Genomic DNA, 27,238 nt, shown 5'->3' with positions numbered 1-27,238 from the left:
TGCAGCTCTCACCACTCATATCTAGCTCCAAAAAGATTTTAGGGACCTCCTCTGCTACACTAGGAACTGAATGAACAATGCTTAGCTTTTTTTCTTGTTTAATGGCAATGGCTTCCCATGAATTGTGCTAGTAGAATCCATGATGAGTCTAGGAAGAGGAATCATAAGTGATTGAAGTCCAAAACTACCAAGCAAACAGACAGTGTTTCACAGTGCATTGGAGCACTGTGTATCAGCAATGAAGAAAAACTTCTGATTTAAATTTTCAAGGAAAATGTCCACCACATCTCATCAAATGGTACAGCTGGGTAATTTATGGTTCTTTGAGCATTTTTGAAACACTAATGTTCTTTTTTTCTAGATAGGATGGATCCAAACGACTGTTTTGTGCATCCAGTGCTTGGGATACAATGTGCAAAAAGAGGTGCCTGTCCTTCCAAGGCAGCTGGGCAGCCAGCATGGGCAGTGGGTGCAGCATAAAGGCCTCTCAGCCTCTGCATGCTGCCCAGGACCGCTGCCTGGTGCCCAGCACGTCCTGAGTCAGATCTAAAATATGAAACAAATGGGTTGAAATCTCCCTTGGAGGGCTGCTGTACTATGCGGGTGCCAGCAGCAGCATTTTAGCCATTCTTGGCAGCAGCTCGCTGCCAAAACTGAGACACTCCTTTTCCCTGCAGTGTATGGCGGGGGTGCGTGTTGGGGGGGAACTCGTTGTGTGCGGTTCAGGCTGTGCAGGGGGTGTAGATTGTTCCATGCCGGCAGTGACGGCAACACGTGCTTTGGTTACCACCAGCAAATCAAGCTGTAAGTGATCACTATTGTGTGCAGTATTCAAGGTTTAATAGGGTGACAATACCGGGTACATATGTACCATAGTCATATAGGTTTTCCTCTTCGTCTTTTTTTCTAAACGTACAGATTTGGAGAGGGCTAGCTCTGGTTTTTACACAGGAAATATCAGTGGGTTTAAATGGATGAGTACGTGTGGCGATACGGGAGCCAGGGCTGGCGCAGGTGTGGAGCTGATGAGGCGCCCAGCTGCGTGGCAGGGATGTTCTCTGTGGCACCTCGGAGGTGGAGAGCGGGAGGGGAAGTTTCTTCGTCAGTGACTTCTGGTGTGGAGGGACTGGAGCAAAGCGGGGGATGCCGTGAGCAGTCGCGTGGCCCCCGCTGGAGGTGGGGGGATGACAGAGCGGCCCGGGCGGGGCCGGGCTGTGCCGTGCCGTGCCGGGGCGGGGCGGGGGCGGCGGCAGTGGTGTGGCGATGGCGGGGATGGCGGAGGCCGTGGCGAAGGAGCGGGCGGCGGCGGCGGGCGCGGGGCGGCACGGCCACGCCGTGCCCTACCTGGGGCAGCACTTCGGGGCGCTGCGCCGGGAGTGCCTGGAGGAGGGGCGGCTCTTCCAGGACCCCTCCTTCCCCGCCGGCCCCACCGCCCTCGGCTACCGAGAGCTGGGACCCCGCTCCGCCAAGACGCAGGGCGTCGTCTGGCGCAGACCCACGGTAGGGCGGCGGAGGGTGGGGGGATCCCGGGAGCATCATTCCGCGGCACTGCCGTGTCGTCCGACTTTTCTTCCTCCCCCCCTCCCCCCGTAAATTTGGTTTGATTTAATTGTGCGGGGGCAGCCGGTCGGGGCGCGGCTGCCGAGCGCTGCGCGGGCAGTCCCGGGCTCAGACCCGCTCCCGCAGCCTCCCTGGGCTGCAGAATCCCGGGATTGTGAAGCCGCGGATACTCAGAGCACCGGAGGCTTCCCTTTGACGCGGGTACAGGCTGGCAGGGTGACGTGTTCTGTCTGGAAAACAAACAAAGCAGAAAAGCCTTTATCCTCTCCATCCTGAACTCTCCGTGTGGACAAACCGCTTGCCTTGGGCAGCGTTCGGGACTGTCGCTCCGGGTTATCTCCCTTAGCAGCAGAGCGTTGAGCTGACCACCGTGTGGTTTCCTGCCGAAGCAGCCCTGCCAGCCATGGGAGCTGTGGGGTCAGGTGGACTCCGAGGTGCCTAGGTGCTGCTGAAAGACTTTGACCTAGTCAGTGGCTGGGAGGTAATAGCAGAGTGGTGTGTGCACGTGCGTGAAAATGCAGTGGACCCCCTGGCACATACTGTGAAGTGAGATGGCTGCCCACCAGCTTTGGTCACCAGCTCCCGTTCTCACTGTGCTTGGTGTGTCTGGTGCCCACGCTCTCATTCCTGACCTGCTCCATCTCTGTGGTGTTCGTCTGCTGTGGTCAGTGGCTTGTTTAATTTGCTGCAGGTGGGGCCTTGTTGCCTCCCTTACCTGTGGCTATATGTAACGCAAGGCTTGTTTTGTTCCCAGGAGCTGTGTTCCAGCCCCCAGTTCATAGCAGGTGGAGCCACTCGCACTGACATCTGCCAAGGGGCCTTAGGTAAGGTGGAGCCAGAAAGCTGAGTTTTTCATGCAGGTGCTGCCCCAGGACACGGTGGTTTATACTAGGCTGTACGTGTCCTTTTGCATTCTACCACCTCTCTGCACATCAACTCAGACCCTTCTCGCCTTTCCTTGGCGTTTGCAAGTAGGGACCATGTGCCTTTGGCCACTGAGCACAGCCTTTCTGCATGCACCAAGCAGGGATGACACAGACTGTTTTCCTGATGGCTTTTCTGATCATGACCAGTTCCTTTCATGATCACATCCGTGCCTGAAAGGAGACTGACTAATTTCTGCCTTGAACAATCTGCTTAGAAGAGCAGTTGCATGTGTAGTGGGGCATTTCTTTCTGCAGTGGAACAGAGTGCTGCTGAGCAGGGGGGACCCCCCGAAATCTGGAAAGATGCAGTACAGAGAAAACAAGTTGTGTAGGGGATTCCCTGCCGGTCATCAGCTCTCAAGGAAAACAAAACCAGGGTGTTTCAGGAGGGATGGGCCAGCCTGTGAGCTGAAGCTTTTGCCATGGCTTCTGCTCAGTTTGTGCAATGGCAGCCTCAGTCGGGCTCTTTTGGAGGAGCCCTGGGAGCTGCAGGGAAGCCCCAGGGGACAGCTGGGAGTGAGTGGCTTAGCCTGGCTATTTGTGCACAGGTATCCCGGTCTGGAAGCCTCTCTCCTGCCTTGCCTGCCAGAGGGGGTTTTAGGTGAGTGCCACTGTGGCTGTCCACCCAGAAGGCAGCGTGGAGGCTGGCAAGAAGGATATTTGTATAAACATGAGAAGAAATAAAGTGAAGTGAAAGCAGTAGGCTCCTATTTATTCCTATTATAGCGGTAGTGAGAGGGCTTTGGATTAGACAGCACAGTTGAGGGAAAGCTCGTGGTGTAGGGAAACATGACTAATATGTGCTGTGTGTTCTGTTTGTTTGCTTTCAAACAGCATATTAGCCACATTGTGGCTTCTTAGTTTCTAGTCCTGCTGCTATTTGTGTTTTCATGTCCAAAAATACAACAGACAGGGAAGCTTATATTTTGTGCTTCTGTTTTCATTCAGAAGTTTTTAGGTTAGTGCTTTGACAACTAGGTACAATTTGTGTAAAAAGCCCTGACAATAAAAATACTTAGATTATTTACTTAATTCTCCTCATACCTCAATACCGTCTGTGGCATGGGTTAGGCTCTGTTGTGTCATGGTTTGTTGTCATGTCACCAGCTTCTTTTCCATGCCCTCTCCACCCAATATCATGTCTCCCACCATGACTGTTTTGGCATAAAGAATGTCTCAGTGCTTAACACACGTGCCAGACATCTGTCTTCTCTTTTTATTGTGAAACTTTGCAGCTATGGAGTTCTTCAGCTAGAAATGACAGTTTGTTGTAATGCCATTTCAACATCTGGCATTTTGTAGAGATGCTAGTTTCTGAAGGCACTTAGTTGCTTCCTGCTGTCTGCAGGCTTCCAACTTTTCTATCAAAATGCTGTGGCAGCAAGAGCATGGGAATGAAAGATTTGTAACTTCATTTTCAAGTTGTGAATGCCAAACCCTGTTTTAGACTGATAAAAGCATTTTTTGCCTTAATGGTCTTTGGACCAGTCAGATGTTCCCATGAGGTTGTATGGTATCACCAAAGGATGTGAACTCACTCACAGCTGGTATTATTTTACCTCCTCAAATTATATTTCAGTTGGATGTTGTTCGTGCTCTTGTTTGTCTTAATGTTTTCACCATGACTAAGTACTGTGATGACTCGCCCCACTATCTTTCGGTGAATCTGAGCAGGATTTTGATATTGTATGACAGTCCTGTGGTTGATTAAAAATTAGATGCTATTGATCTTATCTCTGTATTGCCATTGAGTTACTAAGAGCCTGTATGGAATCTCTGCTTTTTACACAGTGAGGATAGCAGATGTACTGTGCAAATGCTTTTTTTTATTATTATTTTTGTCACTGCCTCATCTGACACCAGCATTTATATCAATACAATGTAAAGCCTCCATTTACTTGAATTTTGTGTGCTGACATTGATGTCCCATGGCATTTTAGGATGTTACAGAGAAGATTGCACTGGAAGATGTCAGGTGCTTTGGAAAACCTGTACTTTTCATTATGCTGGGTTTTTTTCCATAGGAAGCTTTTGTAGCCTTATTTATCTCCCAGAAGGCTTGATCACAAAGCAACAGGCTTGTACCCATGTGGAGCTTCACTGCTGTTGCTAAGCCCTTCAGAACATCTGGGAGTACTGCAGGGACAGATGAGGCATCCAAAACACATGTACCCATCAGCGCTGCAACAGGCTTCTTGGCAGGGGATGTGTAACCAAACAGCTCAGCTAATGAGCAGAGATTCCTTTTAGCCCAGGAATCTTTGGTCTATGGGCCAGGTGCATAAATTTGTTTCCTTGTTTTTGACCTGGGCTATATGATACTGCAATGCATATAAGGCATAGCTGACCATGAGTGCAGAAAAGTTTTGGGGTTTTGGTTGGTTTGTTGTTTGTTTGTTTGTTTCTTTTTAGGTTAAACTTTTAAAGGCAAGTATTTGGAGTTAGTTTTGCAGTATCAGATCTGAAGTCAGTGATGGTTTTTGGCTCCAAATGACAGCACATGGGATGTGGTGACTCATTACAGCAGAGGGGAGGATCCAAAGCCAGAGAAACCTTGTTCACCCTTAACCGCCTTTTTTGGAGGGAGTGTCACCATGGTATCACAACACTGGAGTGTAAACAGCACAGTGTCTCTCATCTGCTGTTTGGATGCAGGTGTCTCCTCCTTACATAAAAATGTGTGAAAAAATAACTAATTGAATAGGACGAATTTAGGAAATTAGATCCATGGTTTTCTCATGCTGACAACCACTCCATTGTCAGTGGGTTGCCACAACCTCATGTTTTTAATCAGAAAGCTTCCTGGATTCGTGTGGTATTAATATAAATACATTCAGTAGCTGTTAATCTATAGCTATGAATGTTTTAATAGTGACTAGTCTGTGATTGGCAGAATGTACATTAGAATGTACTTTTTTTTTTGACCCCATATTTTTACATGGACTGTGCAGAGACCAGAGGAGCTGCCTTTTGCTTACAGCCCTTCAGGTACTTCCTGGGTGTGTTTTGCCTGTCTTTTCTTTCCAGAATGGCCAATTTTAAGCCCTTAAGGCTATTTATGTGTGCCTTGCAGTTACTTTTTTTTCCCTAACATTCTGGTTGTAGCTGGAGATTAGGTAAATGCAGAGATAAGGGTATAGAAATAAGAAGTAAAACATTGAAAATGACAAAAAGGAAGCAGGACAGGAAAAAAATAGTACTTCTTGTCCATATAAATACACTACAAATAAACTCACAGCCTGTGAGTTTTTTATTCTCTCTTCTTTTTCTACCTATTGTTCATTTACAAAAATTCTCTATGATTAACGTAGCCTTGCTAACACTGCTTTCAAAGTCTTTTTATAAGTAATCTGACTGTTAGCCTCTTCTTAATTTTCCTTCTCTATCAAAGGAAAGTCACTGCCAAAACCTTACAGAAGTACAAGTTCTGATAGTCTAGACTATTTGGTAAAGACCCTGCTCATTCTTACTTAATGCAGGCTAAACTTCCAGATCTATTCTCATCCAGGCTTTGAATTATCAAGTTTACTTTTTGTGATGGCTGTTCAGAAAGGAAGAGATGATATCTTGGCTGTTGAGCATTTTTAAATGTGAAAACCAGAGGATGAGGTGTCTCCCATATATGCTGCATCTGCCTTTAAACCTCAAGAAGATCTTACCCAAAGTTGTCCGAGTTAAGATCTGTGTTTGTCAGACTCTCAACCAAGAGATTTTACAAGAGTCTGCTATTTCAGTCTACCTTGGTGAAACAGCCAGAAAGTAAAGGAAATTCTTTATAGACTCTGCTTATTAGCATAGAGGTCCTCTGGGGGGAGTTTCTCCTTGAATTCCCATGCTTCTTACCTACAGGGGAAATATGACTCAAAGATATGTTGTATTACTGAAGGGTGTATGCTCTTAATCTAGATGCCTGATCAGCTTCTTGACCAAGGCTTCCTGAGATACTGTGGTCATGTTGAACTGTTCATTTATTCTTTCTGTGCTGCTCTCTGCCTGCCCAGCCCCTGCCTTGTGTATGGAATAGAAATGCTAATATTTCTTGGGAAGAATAGTGGGACAGCTGCCCTCTGAGCCAGACTTGCTACTAATTTAAATCAACATGGTTTTTCTGAGGTTAGTAACACCAATGTCAAATACTCTGGGGTTCTCTTAGAGCATAGGTCTGAGATGCCCAAGACTTACTTTACCTCTGAGTTGCATGAATCTGTCTATAAAAGCCTTGTAGAGCATGGGGTGCGTGCTGGGGTTGTTCAGATGCTCAGAGAGGCACCTCTCTATGGGTTATCAGTTATACTTGGCCTCTGTGCTGAGATGAGACAGGTTAAACTATCAGTTTGTCTATTTGTGACTTTTCTCATGCTTTATGGGTTCCTTCCAACTTAAGATACTCTGTGAGAACTGCTGTGAAGGGTAGGTGCTAAATCCCTGGCATGACGAGGAGAGAGGATCCGTAATTGTAGATTAGCCCATCTCAAAATGCCTTTAATATCTTCTGACCCCAGTCTCTTTCCTGGCAAGCACCTTTGCGGTGTGTGGCAGAACCTGTGGATGCACTACAGCACCAGAGGATGCACAGTTCCCAGAGAAGAGGGTCTCAGCACCTTGAAGGAGGCTGTAAGAGGAGTTCCCATTTTGTGGGGTGACATGAATGTGCTGTTGCAGAGGAGGGACATCCTTGTTGCTTCATAACCTGTCACAGCAGAATAGCAAGGTGACTTTCCTGTTTGAAAACTCTGACACAATGATTTTTCCATTGCAGTACAAGCAGCCAGAGGCAAGGCTGAAGGGAAAGTTTTATGTTCAGTTCTTCCCGTCTAGGTAATGAAACAGTAAAAGCACCATGGGTTTTGAAATTGTTCTGCAATTTCATATCTTCCCCCTTTCATGAACTGTGAAAAGGGCCATGGGACAGATGTCATTCATGTGGCTGCTGCTGGGGGTCAGCTATGAAAAGCAAGGGGCAGCCTGGAGGAAGCTGCAGGTTGCCTGTGCTCCTGCTAGTGCTGTCTGAGCAGTGATGGATTGGGGCCTGAGGGTGGACCTTGAGGGCTGCTTTAGAGTTAACTTGCCCTGAGACTTTCTCCCATTTGGATCCCAAGTTCTCACCTATAAGCTTTGAGCCTTTTCCTATGGGAGAGAGAAGACTGTATAGGGACTTCTGCTTTGCTGGCCTCTGGCTTGCTGGCAGCTGCAGCTGGTTCATGCTTCTTCAACCTGCAATCCTCCAGTATCATTCTGTGGGGTCTGATGTGTAATACCAGCTACACTCTGTTCACAAAGCAAAGGAACAGTGGATCTGGTAATGCTAACAAGGGGGTTTGTGTTGGGCTATGCCAGTCAGGGGATCATCTGGGTCTGTAAATCTCTGCCTTGCTAACGGGCTGCAGGAAGCCCATGGCTGAGCAGAAAGGTAGCTGCCCTGTTAAAGTAAAACTGGGCTCTGAAAATAATTACAGAAAGTAGAGGTGTAATGTTTATAGAGCTGTGGTCTCTTCCTCTCTCTGCGTGGCAGGAGATGGTGTGGAAAAACACTGTCCAGGCAGCCTGTGCCCTGGAGCTGTGGTGTGCAGGCTCAGTGTATGTTGGCTCCATCCCAGGCAGGGTGAAGAGGTGTGTGGGACTGGGAAACAGTGTCTGCCTTCAGGCCTTTCCTGTCTCTCTGGTGACTAGAGCCAGAGATGAAATGTGGGACTAGACAGAGAGGCCTCAAGCAAGAACCTCTGGGGATGTCTAAGGTGAAAGGAGCTCCTGTTTGGAGGGAGGCTGGCAAGAGACCTTAAAGGGAGCTTGTCTGGAGGACAGGTCTCTGGATGGCAAAGCAACAGACATTTATTAAACATGGAGGAGAGAAAGGAATGTAGCCTATGCTTGAGAAAACACTGTCCTTTTGAGGAGAAACTGCACCCTTAATACCTGCTTGTGACCACAGGCTCTTTGCCTTTTCCCTATGCTGCTTCCTAATATGTAAGCACTCAGTTGAATATTAAGTTTTCTTTCAAATAATCCCAGAGTGGGTGATAACTGTGGTGGTAGATCAGAAAAAGCCTGCTTTGTTTGTTGTTTTTTTTTTAATGACTTTGGTCTTGAGGAAACACTTGCTTGCAACTGGAGGGTGTTCGTGTTCATATATTTGATCTGTCTTAGAGGTAAGGTGATGGGAGGGATCATCATATCCCAGCTGAGGGGCTTATTGGTTATAATACACAATCCCTATGCAGTACAAAAACTAAAGTTTGAATATTGAACTTAATTCTTATTTTTTTTCTTTTCTTTTTTTTTTACAGGGGACTGTTGGCTCTTGGCTGCCATTGCTTCTCTCACCCTAAATGAAGAAATTTTGGCCCGTGTTGTTCCCAAAGACCAAAGCTTCCAGGATAAATATGCAGGAATTTTCCATTTCCAGGTGTGTGGAAAACAGCCTTCTCCCCCCAGTACTGTTGGCCAGGAGCTGGTGACTGGCTGTGTCTCTGTGGGGGGGGTTTCCTGGAATGGTTTTGTGGGATGTCAAAGGGCCAAACAGAAAAAGGGAGACAGCTAAGGAGGGTGATGGTGATGGAAGGAACAAGACCATTAACCAAAGAGCTGGGAGCAGACCCAGCCTTTGTGGTCCTCCCTCCATCAGCAGAGCCAGCTGGGTACATGCATCCCCAAAACAGGGTGGATGAAGGGAGGTTGCTTTTCCTCTAGGAAATTGGCCTAGCAGATAAAGCTCCTGGTGACCGGAGTGCACAGTGTGATCACTGTGTGGTGACAAGGTGTCTGTACTCTCTTTTCAGTTCTGGCAGTACGGGGAGTGGGTGGATGTGGTGGTGGACGACAGGCTGCCCACCAAGAACGGGGAGCTGCTCTTCGTGCACTCGGCGGAGGGCAGCGAGTTCTGGAGCGCGCTGCTGGAGAAGGCCTATGCCAAGTGAGTCGAGGCCAGGCTTTCACCCCACTCAAATTGCTGCTTCCCCATAGCATCCTCAATTGTATGAATACTATGCATTTAAAGTGTCAGCCTAATTATTAGCCTTTACAGCTTCTGGGGTATCCCACAATGGCTGCTTTAATGAAGCTTTGTTGATAGGTGCCTAAGACAAGTAGCCAAAGTATTGGCTATATTGCTAGCCAAAAAAAGCAGCTCTTGCATCTTGTCGTGAGGCTGTTCCTAAAGTGGTCTCCTGTCACCAGGGCTTGGGAAACTCCATTTCTTCTGTTCCATGCACCTGTAAGAGCTTGCAGCTGCAGCGCTTCAGTGTGCAAAGCGCATCAATCCGCATGCTCAGGTCCATGTTAGAGGCAAAGATGCTCATATCTGAATCTCAGTTTTTGGGTTGGGCAGAGAGGAATTCTTCCCTCTGACATTACAATTTTGAATTTACTTAAGAAATTTAGATCAGCTGAGAATCAGACCCATAATTGTTAAGGGGATACAAAGACTGTGGAACTCGAGAGGCAAAATGCTGGGTCTTGATTCTTTTTTTTTTATTATATTTTTTTTTTTCAAATGGCGTTCATGAATTTTGTCATTGATATGACTGAACCTGCAACCTGTATCCGTGATTGTATAAGATTTTATGCTGGGCTTTCCAAATACAAGATGCAAAGCTGAACGGAGGGCGCATTCGTAATTCATAGCTGCTGTGGTGCTGTTGAAAGCAGAAATGCCGCCACAGTTGGCACATTGAGTGCATCCACTGAAGAGAAGAGGAGAACAGAGAAACCTGATGGCTGTGTGTGTGAGAAGAGGAAGGCAAGCAGCATGATGGTTGTGTGTTCCTCGTTTTGTACAGGCTGAATGGATCGTATGAGGCTCTTTCTGGTGGCACCACCACCGAAGGTTTCGAGGACTTCACCGGTGGAATTGCAGAATGGTATGAGCTGAGGACAGCACCTCCCAACCTCTTCAAAATCATTCAGAAGGCCCTTCAGAAAGGCTCTCTCCTTGGCTGCTCCATTGATGTGAGTTAGCAGGCTTATTGCTGGGCACTCAGCTCTTGCTGTGCACACAGGCAGCTGGGGGTGGACCAGCCACAGGAACTGCACACAGGATGCAGCTCCCCTCTACTGTGGTTCTCTGCTCTACTTGTGCCTAGAGAGTTTGACCCACAAACGTGACTCAGGCACATGCTTTCATGGGGGTTAGATTGAAACATAGACTTTATTAGTAAAAACCCTTTGTTTCTTCCTTGAGACTTAGAGCTTTTGCTGTTTTGTAAGTTCATGGTAATGAATCATACAGGGAACTCATTAGGGGTCCTGAGGTACATCTTTGTTCCTAAGAAAGCTGGTAGCTTGGCAGCAGGATGGTACAGGGTGAGTAGATTTGGACAGAAAGCTGCTGGTAATGGCTCCTGCAGATTCTCAAATGCAACCTCCACCCTTGCTGCAGCCTTTTTGACACACAAGTTGCACCTAATATGTTCCCAAAAAATCTGGACAGATCTGAATGTTCCCAGAAAATCTGAAGCAGAGAGACTCAGACTGTTGCCAGGTCTTTAAAAGGATTTATGAGAAAACATGTTGTCAAAAGCTGGACATGCATGAGAAGGAAAAGAAGAGCTTTGGCCCTACCTGCAAGGATTCAGCATCGCTTTTAGCCTTACTGAAATGAATCTAGGTATTGTTATTGTGTTAATCACCCTCCTCCCAAATGAGATTGCATCTTAGTTATGTCTAAAGGAAAGGTAAATTGTTTACAAGAACTCCATTCATAATATAAATGTAAATGTTTCCTCCCATTTTTCAAGTTAAATCAGAGTCCCAGGAGAGGGAAGCTTCACAGCAGGAAAAGTACTTGGTTAATATCAGTGTTTGATTTCATGGTACTTTCGAGGCCTGTTTTACTTGTTTGCATTTAGATAAGAATCTGACATCTGGATTTTTGTCCCACAGTACAAATGTCTTGTTGAAGGTGGAGGAGAGTAAATATATTGTGTTGCTGATAAGTACTGGCAATTTCTGTAGTGTAAATTTTTTGTTACTGAGTTTAGGCTTTGGAAAAAATCTTGTAAAATCATCTGTGAGAGAAATAGGGACACAGAGATTAAGCATTACATGGAGAATGTATTGCAGGGCAGTAATAGGGCGTGAATTGACAGTAGGAATCCTGCCTGCTCAATCCCATCCTCTCTGTTTTCTTAAGGTTCCAATATGCTTGTTTAGAGATCGCACACTTTCTGAAATGGTGGGAAGACAGTGATAGCCATGTGTTTCATAGGTGGTTAAACATTCGCTGTCTAGCAAGAAGTGACTTTTCTCTGCAGTGTTTAAAGGCCAGACAGTCCAAGTATTCTAATGGCCATGAAAAAGTGAGAGGGTGATGTGCCTTCAGCTTCCAGTGGCATCTAAAATTCAGCCTTGCTGCCCTGCATGGCAGGTTCCAGGGTGGCAGTGCTAGGGAAAACAAAGACAACCTCCCACCCTGCTGTGGAGCTGAAGGGAGTGTTTTAACCCTGAAGGAAAGCACTGGGGGTTGCTGGACCTGGGTGTGATCCCTGGTGATGCCTAGATAGCCTCAGGCCAGTCACTCCCTGTTTTCTTCCCCATTACTTTGAGAACGTGGAGTTTATTGTGTGTATCCCCATTGGAAATGCACAAGAGGGGATGCACCACACCAAGTGTTTTGGAGCCAAGAGGGAGCTCCCCTGTGGTGCAGAGCTTCTGGTGTGCACCCTTTACCATGAACATGGCATCTGGAGCTCCAGCACCACCACCCGTGCTCCTGTTCCCTCTCCCCACTCTTGTCGCCTCTGTGCAGCAGCTAAACCGCCCCTGCAGCCTGCCAGTGAGATTAAAGCTCCATTGGAAGGGGAAGTTTTCCTTTGCTGGATCCCCTGCAATATGGGAAGCCACGCTCACCGATGTTCTTTGCTCCTCCAGATCACCAGTGCGGCAGAGACAGAGGCAGTCACTTCCCAGAAGCTGGTGAAGGGACACGCGTACTCGGTCACCGGGGCAGAGGAGGTAGGTGTGCCACCCCAAAGGGGTTTTGTGTGTGACAGCCACAAATCCATCTTCAACACTGCAAATTCTTGAGTGTCACCCATTTTACTGAATTGGGTTTTGAGTCTCCTCTTTCTGAAGGAATGCTGAATGAGTCGGTGTGTTTTGGACAAACAGAAATTTGTCTTCTTGGTGGTCTGACTGAAAAACCCCCTATTTTTCCGTAAACATTGCTTTTTCCCAGTGAGCAGGGCAGTGGGCAGCTCTGTGCAGAGAGCACACTACCCTCTGCTGGTGACCAGGCCCTTCAACTCGGTTCTGTGTAATAGGCAGCACTGTAACTTAAATGCACAAGATGAGAGATGTGCACCAAGCAAGCAAAATATCTATTATTGTCTTTTAAGTGCCTGCCAAACCACTTTTCAGCAGGACATGTTATTTGAATGCAAGGTGCCTACTGAAGAGTGGGTGATTGCTGAGGGTAAGACAAGTGAAAACAAAGGAAGAGATCGTGGTGTCCTTATACATGTCTAGGGAGTTTTTGGGGTTACTTCACCAATAATTGGTTCTGAAATAATTTCTGAAACTTGAGTGAGATGTAGAGAGCTTCTGACATGCTGTGCTGAGGTGGACACTGCTAACAGGCAGGTTTGTGGGTGTTCATTTGGTCCTCTTCTCACAGCAAAATCAGTAAAGAGAGAGTTTGTTGTCCTCAATCCGCAAACAGGCATGACTTAGCCAGGCTTTTCCATCGAAGATCTGTATGGACTTTGTAAGGATAGTTCATCTTGGGGTGTCTGTCATCTCTGGACTCTGCGTTGCTGCTGCTCTGCAGTTTTCTTGGCTTCCAGCTCTAGAGGTGCACCAGCTCCTTCCTCACATGGGTACTGTGTGTTCCCCGGAAAGAGTGGGTGTTTCTACTGAAATTTGAACAGCTGTGCTTGGCCTGGCCTCAGTGTGTGCAGAGGCAGCAGATAACAAGCCACAGCCTTGGCACAGTGTGAGGAGGGGCCAATGCTGCTGCACTGCAGGGCATTAGTGAGGTCAGAGGGGTTGTGGCCAGTCTTAGTATCCCATCTCTTGTAACAGGCTCATCTAATATATAAGGAGGGGAGAAAAAGGCATTTGAATGTAAAAAGGTAGTTTATACATAAATGATGACTTAGAGAAATATCTCTTTGTACCTGCTTTTTGGCAGTCCTCTAGCAGTTTTACATTCCCGTTGCTTGAAATCTTATCAGAGATAATTTTTTAGTGGCACAAAACACATTTTTTCTTATCATGAGCTTTGGTTTGTGCATGTTATAAAACTTCTCTGGACAAGCTTGGGTGCATGAAGCATATTCAGAATCAGTTTGACTTGTGTCTTTTGGACCAGGTGTGTGCATGTTTGTGTGTATACTTTGTCATGCGGAACACCAAGATACTTGCTCTGTCATGTTTTTTAATTACTGTAGAAGATGTGGGAGGGAGCACAATACTGTGTCCCTGAGTAACTCTCCATATACTTCTGATCACATCAGGTGAACTTCCGAGGAACAGTGCAGAAGCTGATCAGAATCCGAAATCCCTGGGGGGAAGTGGAGTGGACTGGGAAATGGAACGACAAGTGAGTCGATGGCTTACACACTGCCAGTAGGCTTTTACTGCAGGGGTGCAGTCATGTTTCTGCTGTTGTCTGTCTTTTCCCTACCTCGGATTCCTCTGTAAGTCACACCTGGATGTGATGTTCACTCTGAACTGTTTTAGAGAGAAGCATCCCATCACTGTTGTCTCCCTCGTGGGTGTCACAATATGTGGTGCCTTTCATGCAAACACCTGCCTTTACATAAGATGCAGTGATTTGGTTGGTGATTCCTAGAAACCTCACTATAGTTTCTGCTTATTTAAAAGCCTGTATTCAGTCATGACTTTCTGAAAACTTACTTTCTAAAAGGGCTTTAAAAATCTGTTTCTGTTGTTAGCAATGAAAACTGGAGTTTACTCACTTGTATGGCTGGGCATTTTTTATTCTGAGACTTTCTTTTTCTAATACAAAGCTCTGCCTCAGTCAGGGCATTAGCACTTTCTGAAAATAGAGCTCTGCTTCTCATCCTTACCTTGGATATTTGAGAAGTGAGATATCTTATAGGCCGGGTCCATCTATTTTTAATTCTGCAGTGGTTTGAGAGTTCTGGAGCTGCTATCTTGTGGAATATTGCAATTGTGGAAAGTGAAATCATTGTGCCAGAACAGCCAAATTAGGGTTTAGCCTGTACCATATGCTGTAGCTGACATGGGGTTCTCTTTCAGCTGCCCAAACTGGAGTGGCGTTGACCCTGAGGTGCGGGAGCGGCTGACCAGGAGACATGAAGATGGGGAATTTTGGTAAATACCACTAGGTTTCCATTTTGGCAGAAGGGAATGTCATCTGCCCAGCTTTTTTTCACACGGAGTAACCTCTCCAAGTATGCTCTCCAAGATGAGTGTACAAAATCCTAGTGCTAAATCATAGTAAGTGAGAGGGAGGATAGGCAAGTTGGTTGTATGGAAAACCTGTCCATCCTGAGGAGACGTTGCCAGTGGCATTGCCTCCCACAGGATGGCGTTCAACGACTTCTTGAGGCATTACTCCCGCCTGGAGATCTGCAACCTGACTCCAGACACCCTGGCAAGTGACAGGTACAAGAAGTGGAGCCTGCTGAAGCTGGATGGGAACTGGAGGCGAGGAGCCACTGCAGGGGGTTGCAGGAATTACCCAAGTAAGAAAAACTGGAGAAATGTTTTACTTGTCCACTTGTACCTTCTGTGAGAGCTTCTGGGAGATGGTCTGGGGTGGCTTATGGAGGAGGAGAATGTACCCGAGATATCTTGGACTAATGTCCAAAAAGTGCAGGGATTTGGGAGATGCGACCCCCTGATGAGGGTCAAGTTGTGGTTGTAAAGGTGGGGGGAGAAGAGGAGGTTTTCCTTCTCACACATGGGTTTTGAAGTCAGAGCCATGTCTGTCCTAGCTGACATGCACATCAACACCCTTTCTTTCAAAGAAGCCTCTGAGCAGTTTGCATAAATCCACTTCCCAGACACTTTCTGGACAAATCCACAGTATTTAATCAAGCTGGAGGAAGAAGATGAGGATCCTGATGATCCTGAGGGGGGCTGCACTTTCCTCATTGGGCTGATTCAGAAGCACCGGCGGAAGCAGAGGAAGATGGGAGAGGACATGCACACCATTGGCTTTGCAATTTATGAGGCAAGTAAGGCTGTACGGGTGCATGGGAGGAAAAGGAAAGCTCCTTCCACCTATGAACAGGGTAGTGCAGTTCTCAGATTGGGCTTTCTATCAAAACTCAGATGATGAGTAAGCAGCTGCAGCAAGGCAAATTCCATTTAGATGTTTAGAAAATTATCCTCCATAAAAATAGCAGTCAAGCACAGGGACAGGTACCCAGAGAGACAATGGAATCTATGGTTCTGGAGATATTCAGACCTAGGCTGGAAAAGGTCCTGAGCAAAATAATTAACTTTGATATCAGCCTTGCTTTGAGTAGGGGGTTGGACCAGATTACCTACAGAGGCCACTTCCCACCTTCTAAATGGAAGAGCAGAATAACTATTTAAAAAACAAGAAGTACAGAAATCCAGTCTCCCTTTCACTTGTCAGGCTGTGGTGAAAGCAGCAGAATAGGAGCATCTGTAGTAGGGCTGTGACCCTAGCTGGGACATCTGCGCTGCCTTGGGAAGTGTGAAACCAGCAGCAGAACCAACAAAAACACCTGTAAAACTCCTTCTGCTGAGTGAAGGGTCAGAGATGTGTCTATGGTAGCCCCTGAAGCAGGACAGAGCTGCAAAGCAGCAGCGCTTATGTGGCAGTGAAAATAGGAATGATGATCTTGTCTGTGAGTTGCTCTGTAACCACAGGCAATATGTACAACTGCTTGTTTTATCAGTATCCCAGCTTTGAAAAGTTTATCAAAGGATCTGGTCCCCACAGGATAATAAGGTTTAAAGCAAAGCTAAGTTCCCTGAAGCCATAAAGAAACAGAAAGTTGCGTTATTTCCATGCTCAGTCACTGCCTCCTCTCCTGATGGTGGAGAGGTCAGAGGGGCAGGAGGGTGAAAGGAGAGGTGGGAAGAAATAGTAGAGAAATTGAGCCTACAAAAAAAACATCACAGTGGGCTGCAGGGAGGAGAGTCAGCAGGAAGCCATGACCAGCCTGTCAGGCTGTGCCCACGCTGCCCCAGGTGAGCCTCACCTGCCTCCAGGATGGAGCTGGGAGCTGAGCCAGCACTCAGCATTGTGCGACGTGGGCTCAGCATTCACCTTCCCCTCGAGCCTTTTTTTTTCTTTTTTCGAGTGTGGATGTACCTGCTAAGTAACTGAAAAGAAGTAGCCCTGGAGCTGCCATTCAACAGGCAAATAACTCTCTCCTTTTCTCCTTGCAGGTGCCCCCAGAGGTATGTAGCATGTATTGGTGGAGTTGAGGCTGAAGGGCTTGTGGGAAGAAATGGTTCAGAGGATCCTCCTGTCCACAGGACAACATGACTGCACAGAGTTTAAACTTAGAGGCCATTTATTCTGAAAGGGGCCTTGAGCCCATGTTGCGCTTTCGGAGCGTCTTGGATTGGGATAAGAGTGCTCTGTACTGCAGAAACTCATCAAAGCAGCTCTTCCACCGCTCTTATCCCAGCCCAGACCCACATCTGCTCCCCCAGAGCACAGCTGCTTTTCCCAGCTCTGCACAGAGTTCATGTTTCACACATGAATAATATTCCAAGGAAATGTTTATATTCATTTCCCCAAGCACCACCTTCATTAGTTTCTCCCTGTTTCTACCTGCAGATAGCTAATAGTACACCCTGGGGAGTCAGAGAGGAGTGGCAATGCAGCACTGCCTTTGCAATATGAGGAGGGCTGCAGGTATCTCTGAGCTGTTGCTCCTCAGAGGAATGACTGAAGTTGAGCAAAATGCCGAGGTGACCCCATTACTGGTTTTGCTGTACCTGTGAGGGTGCAAGCAAAGCCACTAGGGTACCCCATGGTGCCTGAAACTATGCTCAAACCAGCTACTTTTGTGTAAAATGTGGTTTCATCAGGGAAAAATATGGTGCTACCAGTTAATTAAATTTCTTATGTACCTTTTAGCAGTACTGTCAGCCACTCAGCTCTCACCCTAGTGGTTGAAAAATCTCATTTCCTTAAAAAAAAGAGATTCTAGCTACCAGTGCCCATGACTTTTCCTTTGCCCAAAGGGTGGAATTTTATCTCCCACTACAGCAGCAGGTCTGACAGGTTTTGCATTCTTAAAAACCTGGCAGGACAGGAAGGAGGAGGATTCTGAAACATGCACATTCCTGTGTTGGAATCATCAAGGACTTCCTAGAGCTGAAATAGCCCACCTGTAAGACCCTGCACAGAAAAGTTTTATCTGGACAATCACAGAAAGGTTTGGGTTCAAAGGGACCTTAAAGATCATCTACTTCCAATGCCCCTGCCATGGGCAGGAACACCTTTCACTAGGTGTTACACTCAAAATATTTTATTTTATTTTATTTTATTCTTGGAGCCCTCCATAAGTGAGGTCTCTGCCTTAAGGCAGCCTGACCTCAGAGGCAGATCCAAGCTGTGGTCTCCAGGTGGCACCAGCTCCAGGGACCAGAGGGACATGGCTCCTATGCCATATCACTCTAAGGAGAAATAGTTGGTGGAAGAATTTGCAAATGGCTTCAGACACCCTTCATCATCTGCAAAACAAAAGCAGGACCTGAATGATTTATTGTGATGATCTGCAAAATACATTTGCAGCCACATCTCAGGAGTCCTGTGGTGGGGTGCACCCACCCCCTTTCTCTTCTCTTTCAGTTCTGTCGAGCTGACAATTTTTTTCTCCCCCCCTCATACATAGCTAATTGATATTTCTATTGTATTTTTAATTTCTGAATGCAAGTGCATGCAGACTGTGGGTTTTTCCTCTTTCTTTGCTTTGCATAAGTTTTCTGGCCAGACGAATATTCATCTGAGCAAAAACTTTTTCCTGACCAACAAAGCAAGAGAAAAATCAAACACCTTTATCAACCTCCGGGAAGTGCTGAACCGGTTCAAGCTCCCTGCAGGAGAATATATCGTTGTGCCCTCCACCTTTGAACCCAACAAGAATGGGGATTTCTGTCTGCGGGTCTTCTCTGAAAAAAACGCAAACTCCACGTATGTACCTTTTTGTGTGAGAGTGGTATGAGCACATGGGCAATCTCTGGTCCCTCTTGCAGGCATGGAAGGATGGAACAGCCCAGGGATGGGGTACATCCACTTCCCAGGAGGGAAGGGGGGATGTACAATGACCCTGTATGGATGGGATCATGGCAGTTCTTGTTTGTCCCCAGTTTCCTCATGGGCAACTAAGGAAAGCTTGAGTAAATTTAGCAGGAAGAAACGGTGGGGAAAAAGTAATAATATTTAGTACAACTTTTTATTATTGTTGTTGTCATAATTATCCCTGCCTGAGCAGACATTTGTAGTTACGGGGGCCTTGGGCAAGTGGGTGCTACAGCACAGTTAAGTCTGTGGAGAGAGGAAAGCCCCGGGGGGGGAGGTTGGGCTGTCCCCTTGGGAGACAGAAATGCCAGTGCTTTCAGTTGCCTGGGAACACACAGATCAACACAATTGATCTCACACGGTTGAGATCAGACTGGAAAAATTTCAAGATACTTGCTCAACCAAATGATACCTTTGATAAAGTTAAAAGGGGTTTTAACAGAACTGGCTCAAACCACACTGTTAGCTGTAAAAACATGAAAAAATTTAGATGTCACATCTTAAAGAGCAGCTGGGCTAAAGCCTCAGGAAGGGATGTGATATCTTTTGTATTAAGTTCCCTGATTCAAAGCAAGCAAAATCCTTTTTCTATCCTGTAATATTATGCTCCATGTTTCTGCTGTGGTGAGAAAGCTGGGATGTCTGTTGTGTGAGAACATATTCAGCTTTGGTTGGGCCCTTAGCAGTGCTTAAGTAGGTGTGGTGCTCCCACAGCACCTGGGGGACAGCATGAAACACTTCACAGTTTAGGGCTCTCACTTTTTTCTGTTTTAAAGGAAAAAGAAAGGAAAAAAAAAGTGACTAGATAAAGTTTGATTTGCACCCAAGAGCCTGGTCCTGGGCTAAGGTCTCTAGGCAGTGACACTGAGTGACCCAAAGAGTTATGTGTGGCCCAAAATCTTGTCTGTGGCTCTGCAGGACATTGCACAGCTTGTAATGTGTTGCCATAGCTGGCAAAATACTGCTTTCCTTGTGGTATGCAGTGTCTGTCACTGATTAATCCAGTAACTTTTGAATACTAATTATTATTTCTGTATTTTAAAGAATCTCTCTTTAACTGAAGCTTGAAGGAAAAGCATCATAAAAGTGATCTGTTTTGATTTTAATATTGATTTCTTTATCTTTCTAGGGTGATAGACGATGAAATTGAGGCCAATTTTGAAGAGGTATCTCAAATGTTTTAAATTGAGGTAGTTTTGTTGTCAATAAGCAGAGGTTGGAGTGCCTTTTCCCTGTGCAGAGCAATATTTTTCAATAGGCATTATCAAGTACTTTGGGAAAAGATCTTTCAATATCCATAACTGAGGGTCAAGCAAGTGGAAATATCATAAGCAGTGTAATGGAAACATGTGCTTTATCCAGATCTTGGACTTCCTAGGTGGAGGAAGTCAGGTACACTCTGAAGGGTTAACTGGAGCCACAGGAAATTCCCTTTGCTCTCCAGGAATCTGAGAGTGCAGCTTTCAGCCCTGGGGGTGTTTTTGCATGTGATGTTGTTTCCATGAGTAACTAGTAGCTCACCATATGTTTAGTCCTGCTGGAGCTGGGGATGTTTTGCCTACTAATGCATGTACCCCATGTGTGATTTTTTTCCAGCATTTTCAATGCCAGCATTTTTAGGTGTCCCTGAAAATAAAACTGATTAAAATCATAGCAAAAACACTCTACCTTCAACTTTGCCATTTTAATTGTGTTTTCCTAGGGGCAAGGAAATGCACAAAGTCTTTCTCAGGCAGAAAATTTCCTCCTTTCCACATTCTCTATTTCTGTCTTTTAGACTGAGATCAGTGAAGATGACATCGAACCCAACTTTAAAAGGCTTTTTGGACAGCTAGCAGGAAGTGTGAGTATTTTTCTGGTAATATCTTAATGGCATCATGGGTGAGTGGGTAAGAGAGACACCTCCCCCAGGACAGAGTTTAGTTCTTGGGCTGAGTCAGATTTCAAGTGCGTGCATAATTGTTCGTGCTGTGATTTGTGAGCACTCCTGGTGAACACTCTTTAGCTCTCTTTGAACTGCAGGCTCGACTTTTATCTCTGCAGGGCCCTAATTCTGTCCTTGGGCAGAGCACATGGTGCAGGCACAGGGGTGCCTCGAGGGCTGGGCTGTGCCTTCTCTACCAGCTGCCCTCGGCTGCCTGGGGGCTCGGGCACAGCTTGCTGGATGTGCTAATGTCTGGGAATTGGTGGTGCTCCCGGGAATGGGAGGTTGGGAGAGCTTAGTGCTTGTGTTTCCATCCAAGGGAAATGAACTCGGAGGGATGTTTGAACTTGGCCAGCTCACGCAAAGGAGTCAGAGGCTGCAGGTGGTGTCTGCAGCTCACAGTGAAAAATTTGTTTTCCTCTTCTCCACAGGATGCAGAGATCTCAGCCTTTGAACTGCGCAGCATCTTGAATAAAATCATGGCTAAACGTAAGTACCTTCCTCCAACAGCAGCTTCAGTTGGCCACCAGCGGCTTTCCAGCGTGGCCGTGGGAGCACAGAGGGCACCACCAGCCTGGGCAGACTCAAAGCCCTGGGCTCTGCCCCAGACCTGCCCTTGGCTCTCCATATGGCCACAGCCACATGCTCTCTCTGCTGCTTCAGGGGGCTGCAGAAAGGCTGGGGCTGTGCCAACCCAGAAGGTGTTTCACAGGATGTGTGCTTTGGCAGGGTACATAAGGGTGTCTTTTATCCCAGCATCTGCCACTGGGAATTGGCAACCAGGAAGATGGACAGATTTGATTAGTGCTTGATAATAATCAAGAGAAGGAGGGCTGCTACTTCAGTATTGAACCACTCCTGAGTGGTTCAAACAGTAGCCCAGCCAACGGTCTGCAGTGTCCCTAAGGAGGAGGAGAAACTTTGAGGCTCTGAGCTGCTTTTTCTGTAAAGTGATTCCTAGCTTGGCTCTGCATTATTTTCCTTTCCATTAAACAGTGCTCAAGAAATAAGTGTTTAGAGAAATGTGTCTCTTTAATTTCCAAAGTGAAATGTTATCCAGATGGTCAGGACTGTGTTGTATGTCTGTGTACCCCAGCCAGTTAGCAATGGGGTATTGCTGGTTACTAAGCTTGATTTGATATTCAGCCCTTGCCTTGCATGAAGCTACCGACTGCTCACCTCTGTAAGTTAAAAGTCCATGTTGTCCACAGAAGTCTACAGTTGTCTTTGAAGGCAGACAGTAAGGGCAGGAAAGCTTTTATCTCTATCTCTTGCTTCTGTAGCACAACTTCTGACTAGACTAACTGGGCTGTTTGCTTGGGGAAACATCCCAGCTGACTCTCACCCAAAGCCTCTTCATCAGCTGCGAAGGAAGCCACCAATCTCACGGAAGCAAATAAGGGCTGATGTGTGTGTCTACACTGGTTAGAGAGCTCGTGAGCTATTTAGGAAGGTGCTGTGGTACAGCATGCAATGATAATCCTGTCTTTTGCTCTTTCTTTACAGGTCAAGATATTAAATCAGATGGCTTTAGTGTTGAGACATGCAAAATAATGGTCGACCTGTTAGATGTATCCTTTAAGGCCATTCCTAGGTGATATTCTTCTGCCTGTGCTGAAGTAGGTGAGCTGCCTTTGTTGCCTGGTGGGTCCATCCTTGTGTAGTAATGACACCTGAGGCGGAGAAGCTGGTTTTACCCTGGTTCCCCTGAAAAAGCAGGCCCTTGCTATCACTGCTCACCATGACACATACATTCTCCCAGGCAGCAGGGAAAATCCATTATCAGATGTTACAATCTGCTTTGAAACCTTTCCAGCTGTTGTGTGTTCTGGTTTAGCTGGGGACAAAGTGGTGTTTGTGCTGGGAAAAGGCACCTGGCTCTCAGCATGGAGTGGATGGCCTTGGCTGTAGAGTTGTACGTGCATATCTTGGGTGCACTTCACCTCTCTGTTATCTGGCTGGAGTTGTGAGAGCATCATAAAGCCATGAGGACCTAGCAAATGGAAAATGAGGGAAACAAATACAGGAAGCTGAGAGTACACAGGATTTTAGGAGCTTTTATTCCTCAGAATATGGGAAAAAGTGTAGGATGAAGGTTCAAGTCTAAGAATAGTTGTGTTCAGCTTCTCTGTGCAGTGGGAGGTGAATTGCAGAGTTAGAAAAAGGGAAAATTACCAACACAAGGTGATGCTCTGCTATAATTTGGTGTAAAATATGGCAGTCCCTAAGGACTCCATAGCAGATTTTGGGAGCGATGCCACGACCAGGTTCTTTTGTTAGCTGTTTGCACAAGAACTTAAGTTCTGCAAATAGCAGGCTTGGTTGTGGCTTTTCCTGTTTATAATCCAGACTTAGGACTTATGCTCCTGTAACTGCAGGTGTTGAACCAACTATACAGAACAAAATGGCATCGTCTCAGCTCTTTTATACTTGTAGAGGAAAGACAACTGCAAAGGGGAGCAGAAAGATCTTGTGAACTGGTCACAGTTTAAATTAATCAGCTTACTGATTGAGACAGACATCTTGGATGACAACTGTGTATGCAACAGGACGAGTCCTGCAGAGAGGACAAGTCCTTCAGAGAAGACTTGCATCCTTCTTTTACTTGCAACTTTTTTTTTTTAAAGTCACAACTGCCCATGTAAGTAAATTTGGCCCAGGGAGAGAAAACCCCTTTTTCTTCCCTCCAAAGAAATTCCCTTAACTCAGAGAAGAATGATGGGAGTGGTAAACTGGGACTGAAGGAGTTCTACACCCTCTGGACAAAGATTCAGAAATACCAGGTAAGATGCAACCTCTTTGGAAGAAACATGCAGAGGTGGCTTTAGATTGATTTGCCTCATACAGTGTGCACAGTCTCATTTCCCAAAGCAGTGGTTTGTGTCCTCAGTCCCTCGGGTTTTGTCCCTTGGATTCCAAAGGTGTGAATGCTTGTCCTTCAGGTGCTGGGGTGAAGGGCTGAAGGAGAGGTTGCTTCTCTTCCTGCCTTACTCTGGGAGGGCTTTCTGTTTTAACTCATCCAAATATTTAACTCGCCTACTTAAGAGTGTGAGTTTGGTGTCAGCCTTTCCACTTTGGTAGTGATAGTGCCATGAGTGTTCAAGGAATTCTCCAGAGTAAAGGACTTACTTTCTGAAGCTGCTTTTAGATGAAATCGACACCAAGTCCTTCAGATCAACGTTGCAAATGCTTTTAAGTTACACACAGGCTGCATTTCAAAATGTTTCACTTCTGACAAAAGCCAAACCACGCTCTGAATTATTGTCAAGGTTTGAGTTTGGATTCTGTGTTTTGCAGAAAATTTACAGGGAAATTGATGTGGATCGATCCGGTACCATGAACTCCTACGAGATGAGGAGGGCGCTGGAAGCAGCAGGTATTTATATTGATCTGTCTCTTTATAGGATTATATCAGTTTCAAGCTGGGTTCATAGATGCTCACTAGTCTCCTGTATATCACTTGTAAGCAGAAAAATCCTGTGTTCCCAGACCTGAAGGCCTCCATGTGATTTAGATGCTCAGCTTGGGCTCTTGTCTTGCCAGGCAGGCTCACTAAAAGCATCTCAAAGTAGTGGCAGGTTTGCACTTATTTTCTTTAGTGATCAGCTTTTGGAGAAGCACAAATAATTGCAACAATCTGGTCTTGTAACAGTATACTCTTGTCTTTCAGTGAGTCTCTCTATTTATGTGGGTTTGGCATAAGCTGGTAGAACTGGGATGTGTGGCCTAGGGAATGGAAGTGGCTTGACCAAGGGGTGATGCTTATAGGAGTGCTAGGAGTCAGTTTGCTACTGCAAACACTGAAAAAGCAAGTCTGAGTTATGAGGGAGATACCACCGACCCATACAATCCCAGATTAACTTACTGATCATGTGGGGCCATCCTAATGTCCATTTTGGCACTCTGGAACTTTCCCCTCTCGTCACCATGTAAGATGAGGCAGCATTTCAGTTTGTACCAATGTTTACACACTGTTTGGAAAGAGAGGCCCATTTGCCCACAGAAAGCCACTGCTTCATCTCAGTAGGTTGAGTCTGGAGCCCCCTTGTCACCCAGGGAAGGACCATGAGCTGGAGCAATTGGCCATATCCCCTGGGAAACAGGAGTCCAGGTGTGGGAGCACACACAGCAGGAAGAACACATGTGGCCTAGTCACAGTTCTAAATCACTCCAAGTACAGAAGTGGTTGTTGGGAGTTTCCAAAATGAAGTAAATACTCTTAAAATTTGTGAATTTAACCAAAAGAAGGTAATTGAATTTCTGGTAGTGTGTAAGGTTGTTTGGGGTTTTTTGTTAGTTGGAGGTTTTCGCACCATTTTTTCTGTCTCTTTTTTTAAATCCTCAACGTATTTTTAGGGTTCAAATTGAACTGCCAGTTACATCAGATCATTGTGGCTCGATTTGCTGACGAAGACCTCATCATTGACTTTGATAACTTCGTCCGGTGTTTGATTCGGCTTGAAACCTTGTTCAGTGAGTACACGCTCAATAACTAGACAGACTCTGTTACTTTGTTTGCAGCAGGATAACTGTCCAGAAGTCCAGGATAAGGTATTCAGATAAGTTCAAAACTGAGATATAAATCTGGCATCCCAGTTTGCATGCTTCTCCTAGATCTAGGAATCAACCGTTAAGCCCAGGCTGCTGAACCACAGCCAGTCTTTCATGCAAAAAATGGTATGTTGATTAAAAAATACTAGACAGCTATTAAAAATGTTCAGTCTTGGTTCTGCACAATGACTTTAGATTGGCCCCTTCTGGTTTGGGATGTAGGTCACTGTCAAGTTTTAGATTCTGGGACTAAATTCCTTTTCAATCCTGAAGCACAAGGAAGGGGAAGGCTTTCCAATTAGTTTCTATATTCATTCTTATCTGTCATCTCTTTCCCACCACAGAAATGTTTAAAAAACTGGATACTGAGAAAACTGGAACAATAGAGTTGAACCTTGTTAATGTAAGTTCATTTAGCTCTAAAACATTTTTGTTCATCTTTTGGGGGAAGGGAGGGAGGGATGTAAACAGTAGGGTCTGTCCTGCTCCATTTTGATTATGGCTGGTTATATGTATTCACATATATGCTGGACTTATCTGGCTTGTGTATTTGTAAGCAGCCTTAAGAGAGGTTAGCTTTTGAAAGTGTACCTACATCACAACATATTCTCTAACAGACAGACAGGATTCCTTGCATCAGAAGCCCCTTATCCCTGTACTGGCTGTAATTTTGGCTTCTTCTCTGCTTTTTCTGTTGTCAGAGTAAAATGTAGGTGCTGTAGTGACTCATGGTCTTATCCATGTCTGCTTCTTTCTGCACCCTGTGTGCCCTGCAGAAAGGACTAAGTTTGGCAAAAAGTACCCTCCTTCTTGGGTTTGACTTGCTTATGACCTGAACATAACTTATTTCTGCAACTAAAGGAGGAACGTGCAAATCATCCCAAAACTCTTTTGACCTAAATGAAATATAAATTTAAATCATTTAGGAAAGATCCTAAAATTACTTCTGTAACAACAGGCTGACTTTATTCTAGAAATGGTAATATGCATACTTGCTACAAGTCTTTTTACTAAATTTAACCTTGGGCCCTTTTCTTCTTGTTACAGTGGCTGTGCTTTACTGTCATTTGAGCCACTGGCATCAGCTTGAGACCTCAAAAAGAGCATGACCAGGTGAAGATAATCAAGCTATGTACAAGTAATATCCTAACATGAATGTGCCTTAACTTACACATTGCAAATTTTGCACGCTATTGCAAGAAGGAAAGCATTCTACTTCGACAAGAAGAATTTGGAACCTCATTTTTATGGCTCTGACAGTCTTTATCTACTCTTATATACCCTCTGGACAAGGGCCTTAATTTAATATTAATCCTCAGTGCAACTTCTGAAAATACTGCTTTACTAATATATTTGTCTTTAAGATGTTTTACAGGACTCCTGGAAGAAAGCTCATTATAGCTTGACAGTGGTTTAATAAGTGCTTTTTGAATAACAGCTCCACTCCATCCTCCATATCTGAAATTAGAAAAGGGATAGTATTGCATATCTTAACACCTGTAATCAGAGACAGAGGGTCCCTTGTATGCCTTCTGTCAAGCCCCAGCGTTATTCTAGTTAAATATTCGTTGAAGAATTTGAATAGCAAGAACAGGTTTGACCAAACAGAAAGACAAGTCTTTCCCTCCTCACCACTGATGTGCCTGAAACAGGAGGCTGTTGGCAACAAGACTCTTCCAAGAGAAAGCCCATCCTCTCAGGTGGAATCTTGAGTTCCTGTATCTTATTTATCTTCCTTGGAAATGCAAGAAAGTATTTAAATAAAAAGAGTATAAATAAAGTTTGCGAGACTTATTTCTGCTGCAACTAAACACTTTTTTCTTAGATATAGATCATCACAGCACATGTACAGAGCTTTTGCTTTCAGGAACGGAGCTTGCTTGTTGCCTCTTAAAGGGGAAAAACAGCATTCTGGAGCTGACTCTGGATGTCTGTTAGTTCATGAAATGTTACAGTCTGATACTTTAAAAGAGTAATGCTTGAGAAACTAGAGGTTTCTAAGATAGGTAATTGATACTATATACCCCCTACCCAGCCTATTAACACCCTGAGGCTGTG

General features: G+C 45.6%; 1 protein-coding gene across 4 annotated transcripts; it reads left to right on the top strand.

Annotated features, from left to right (window-relative positions):
- Positions 1-1,247: 1,247 nt before the first annotated feature.
- Positions 1,248-26,960, top strand: LOC135411023 (calpain-2 catalytic subunit). Of its 4 annotated transcripts, XM_064648118.1 has the most exons (21): positions 1,249-1,500; positions 2,315-2,384; positions 8,771-8,889; positions 9,263-9,396; positions 10,262-10,430; positions 12,351-12,434; positions 13,937-14,022; positions 14,706-14,780; positions 14,994-15,154; positions 15,476-15,645; positions 16,839-16,850; positions 18,386-18,597; positions 19,835-19,871; positions 20,483-20,548; positions 21,061-21,118; positions 22,136-22,200; positions 23,344-23,412; positions 23,927-24,005; positions 24,986-25,102; positions 25,525-25,583; positions 26,228-26,960. In XM_064648118.1, the coding sequence occupies exons 1-21, from the start codon at positions 1,264-1,266 to the stop codon at positions 26,249-26,251; spliced, it is 2,103 nt and encodes a 700-aa protein (XP_064504188.1). In that variant the 5' UTR covers positions 1,249-1,263; the 3' UTR covers positions 26,252-26,960. The 4 variants fall into 4 exon arrangements, with proteins under 4 accessions (XP_064504189.1, XP_064504190.1, XP_064504188.1 ...); XM_064648117.1 differs by lacking the exon at positions 16,839-16,850 and having other exon boundaries at positions 15,476-15,657; XM_064648119.1 differs by lacking the exons at positions 16,839-16,850; positions 23,927-24,005; positions 24,986-25,102; positions 25,525-25,583; positions 26,228-26,960 and having other exon boundaries at positions 1,248-1,500; positions 15,476-15,657; positions 22,136-22,252; positions 23,322-23,373.
- Positions 26,961-27,238: the final 278 nt, after the last annotated feature.

The sequence above is a fragment of the Pseudopipra pipra genome, chromosome 3, assembly GCF_036250125.1.
Source record: "Pseudopipra pipra isolate bDixPip1 chromosome 3, bDixPip1.hap1, whole genome shotgun sequence".
NCBI lineage: Eukaryota > Metazoa > Chordata > Aves > Passeriformes > Pipridae > Pseudopipra > Pseudopipra pipra.
Note: the sequence above shows the minus strand (reverse complement) of the source record. Positions and strands in the feature narration are given on the sequence as shown.

Excerpts from the sequence above, each read along its gene's own strand:
- LOC135411023 (XM_064648118.1), top strand. The coding sequence starts at position 1,264 with ATGGCGGGGATGGCGGAGGCCGTGGCGAAGGAGCGGGCGGCGGCGGCG. Across the intron at positions 22,201-23,343 it reads TAATGGTCGACCTGTTAGAT|AATGATGGGAGTGGTAAACT; the intron begins GTATCCTTTAAG and ends AACTCAGAGAAG. Across the intron at positions 24,006-24,985 it reads GAGGGCGCTGGAAGCAGCAG|GGTTCAAATTGAACTGCCAG; the intron begins GTATTTATATTG and ends ACGTATTTTTAG.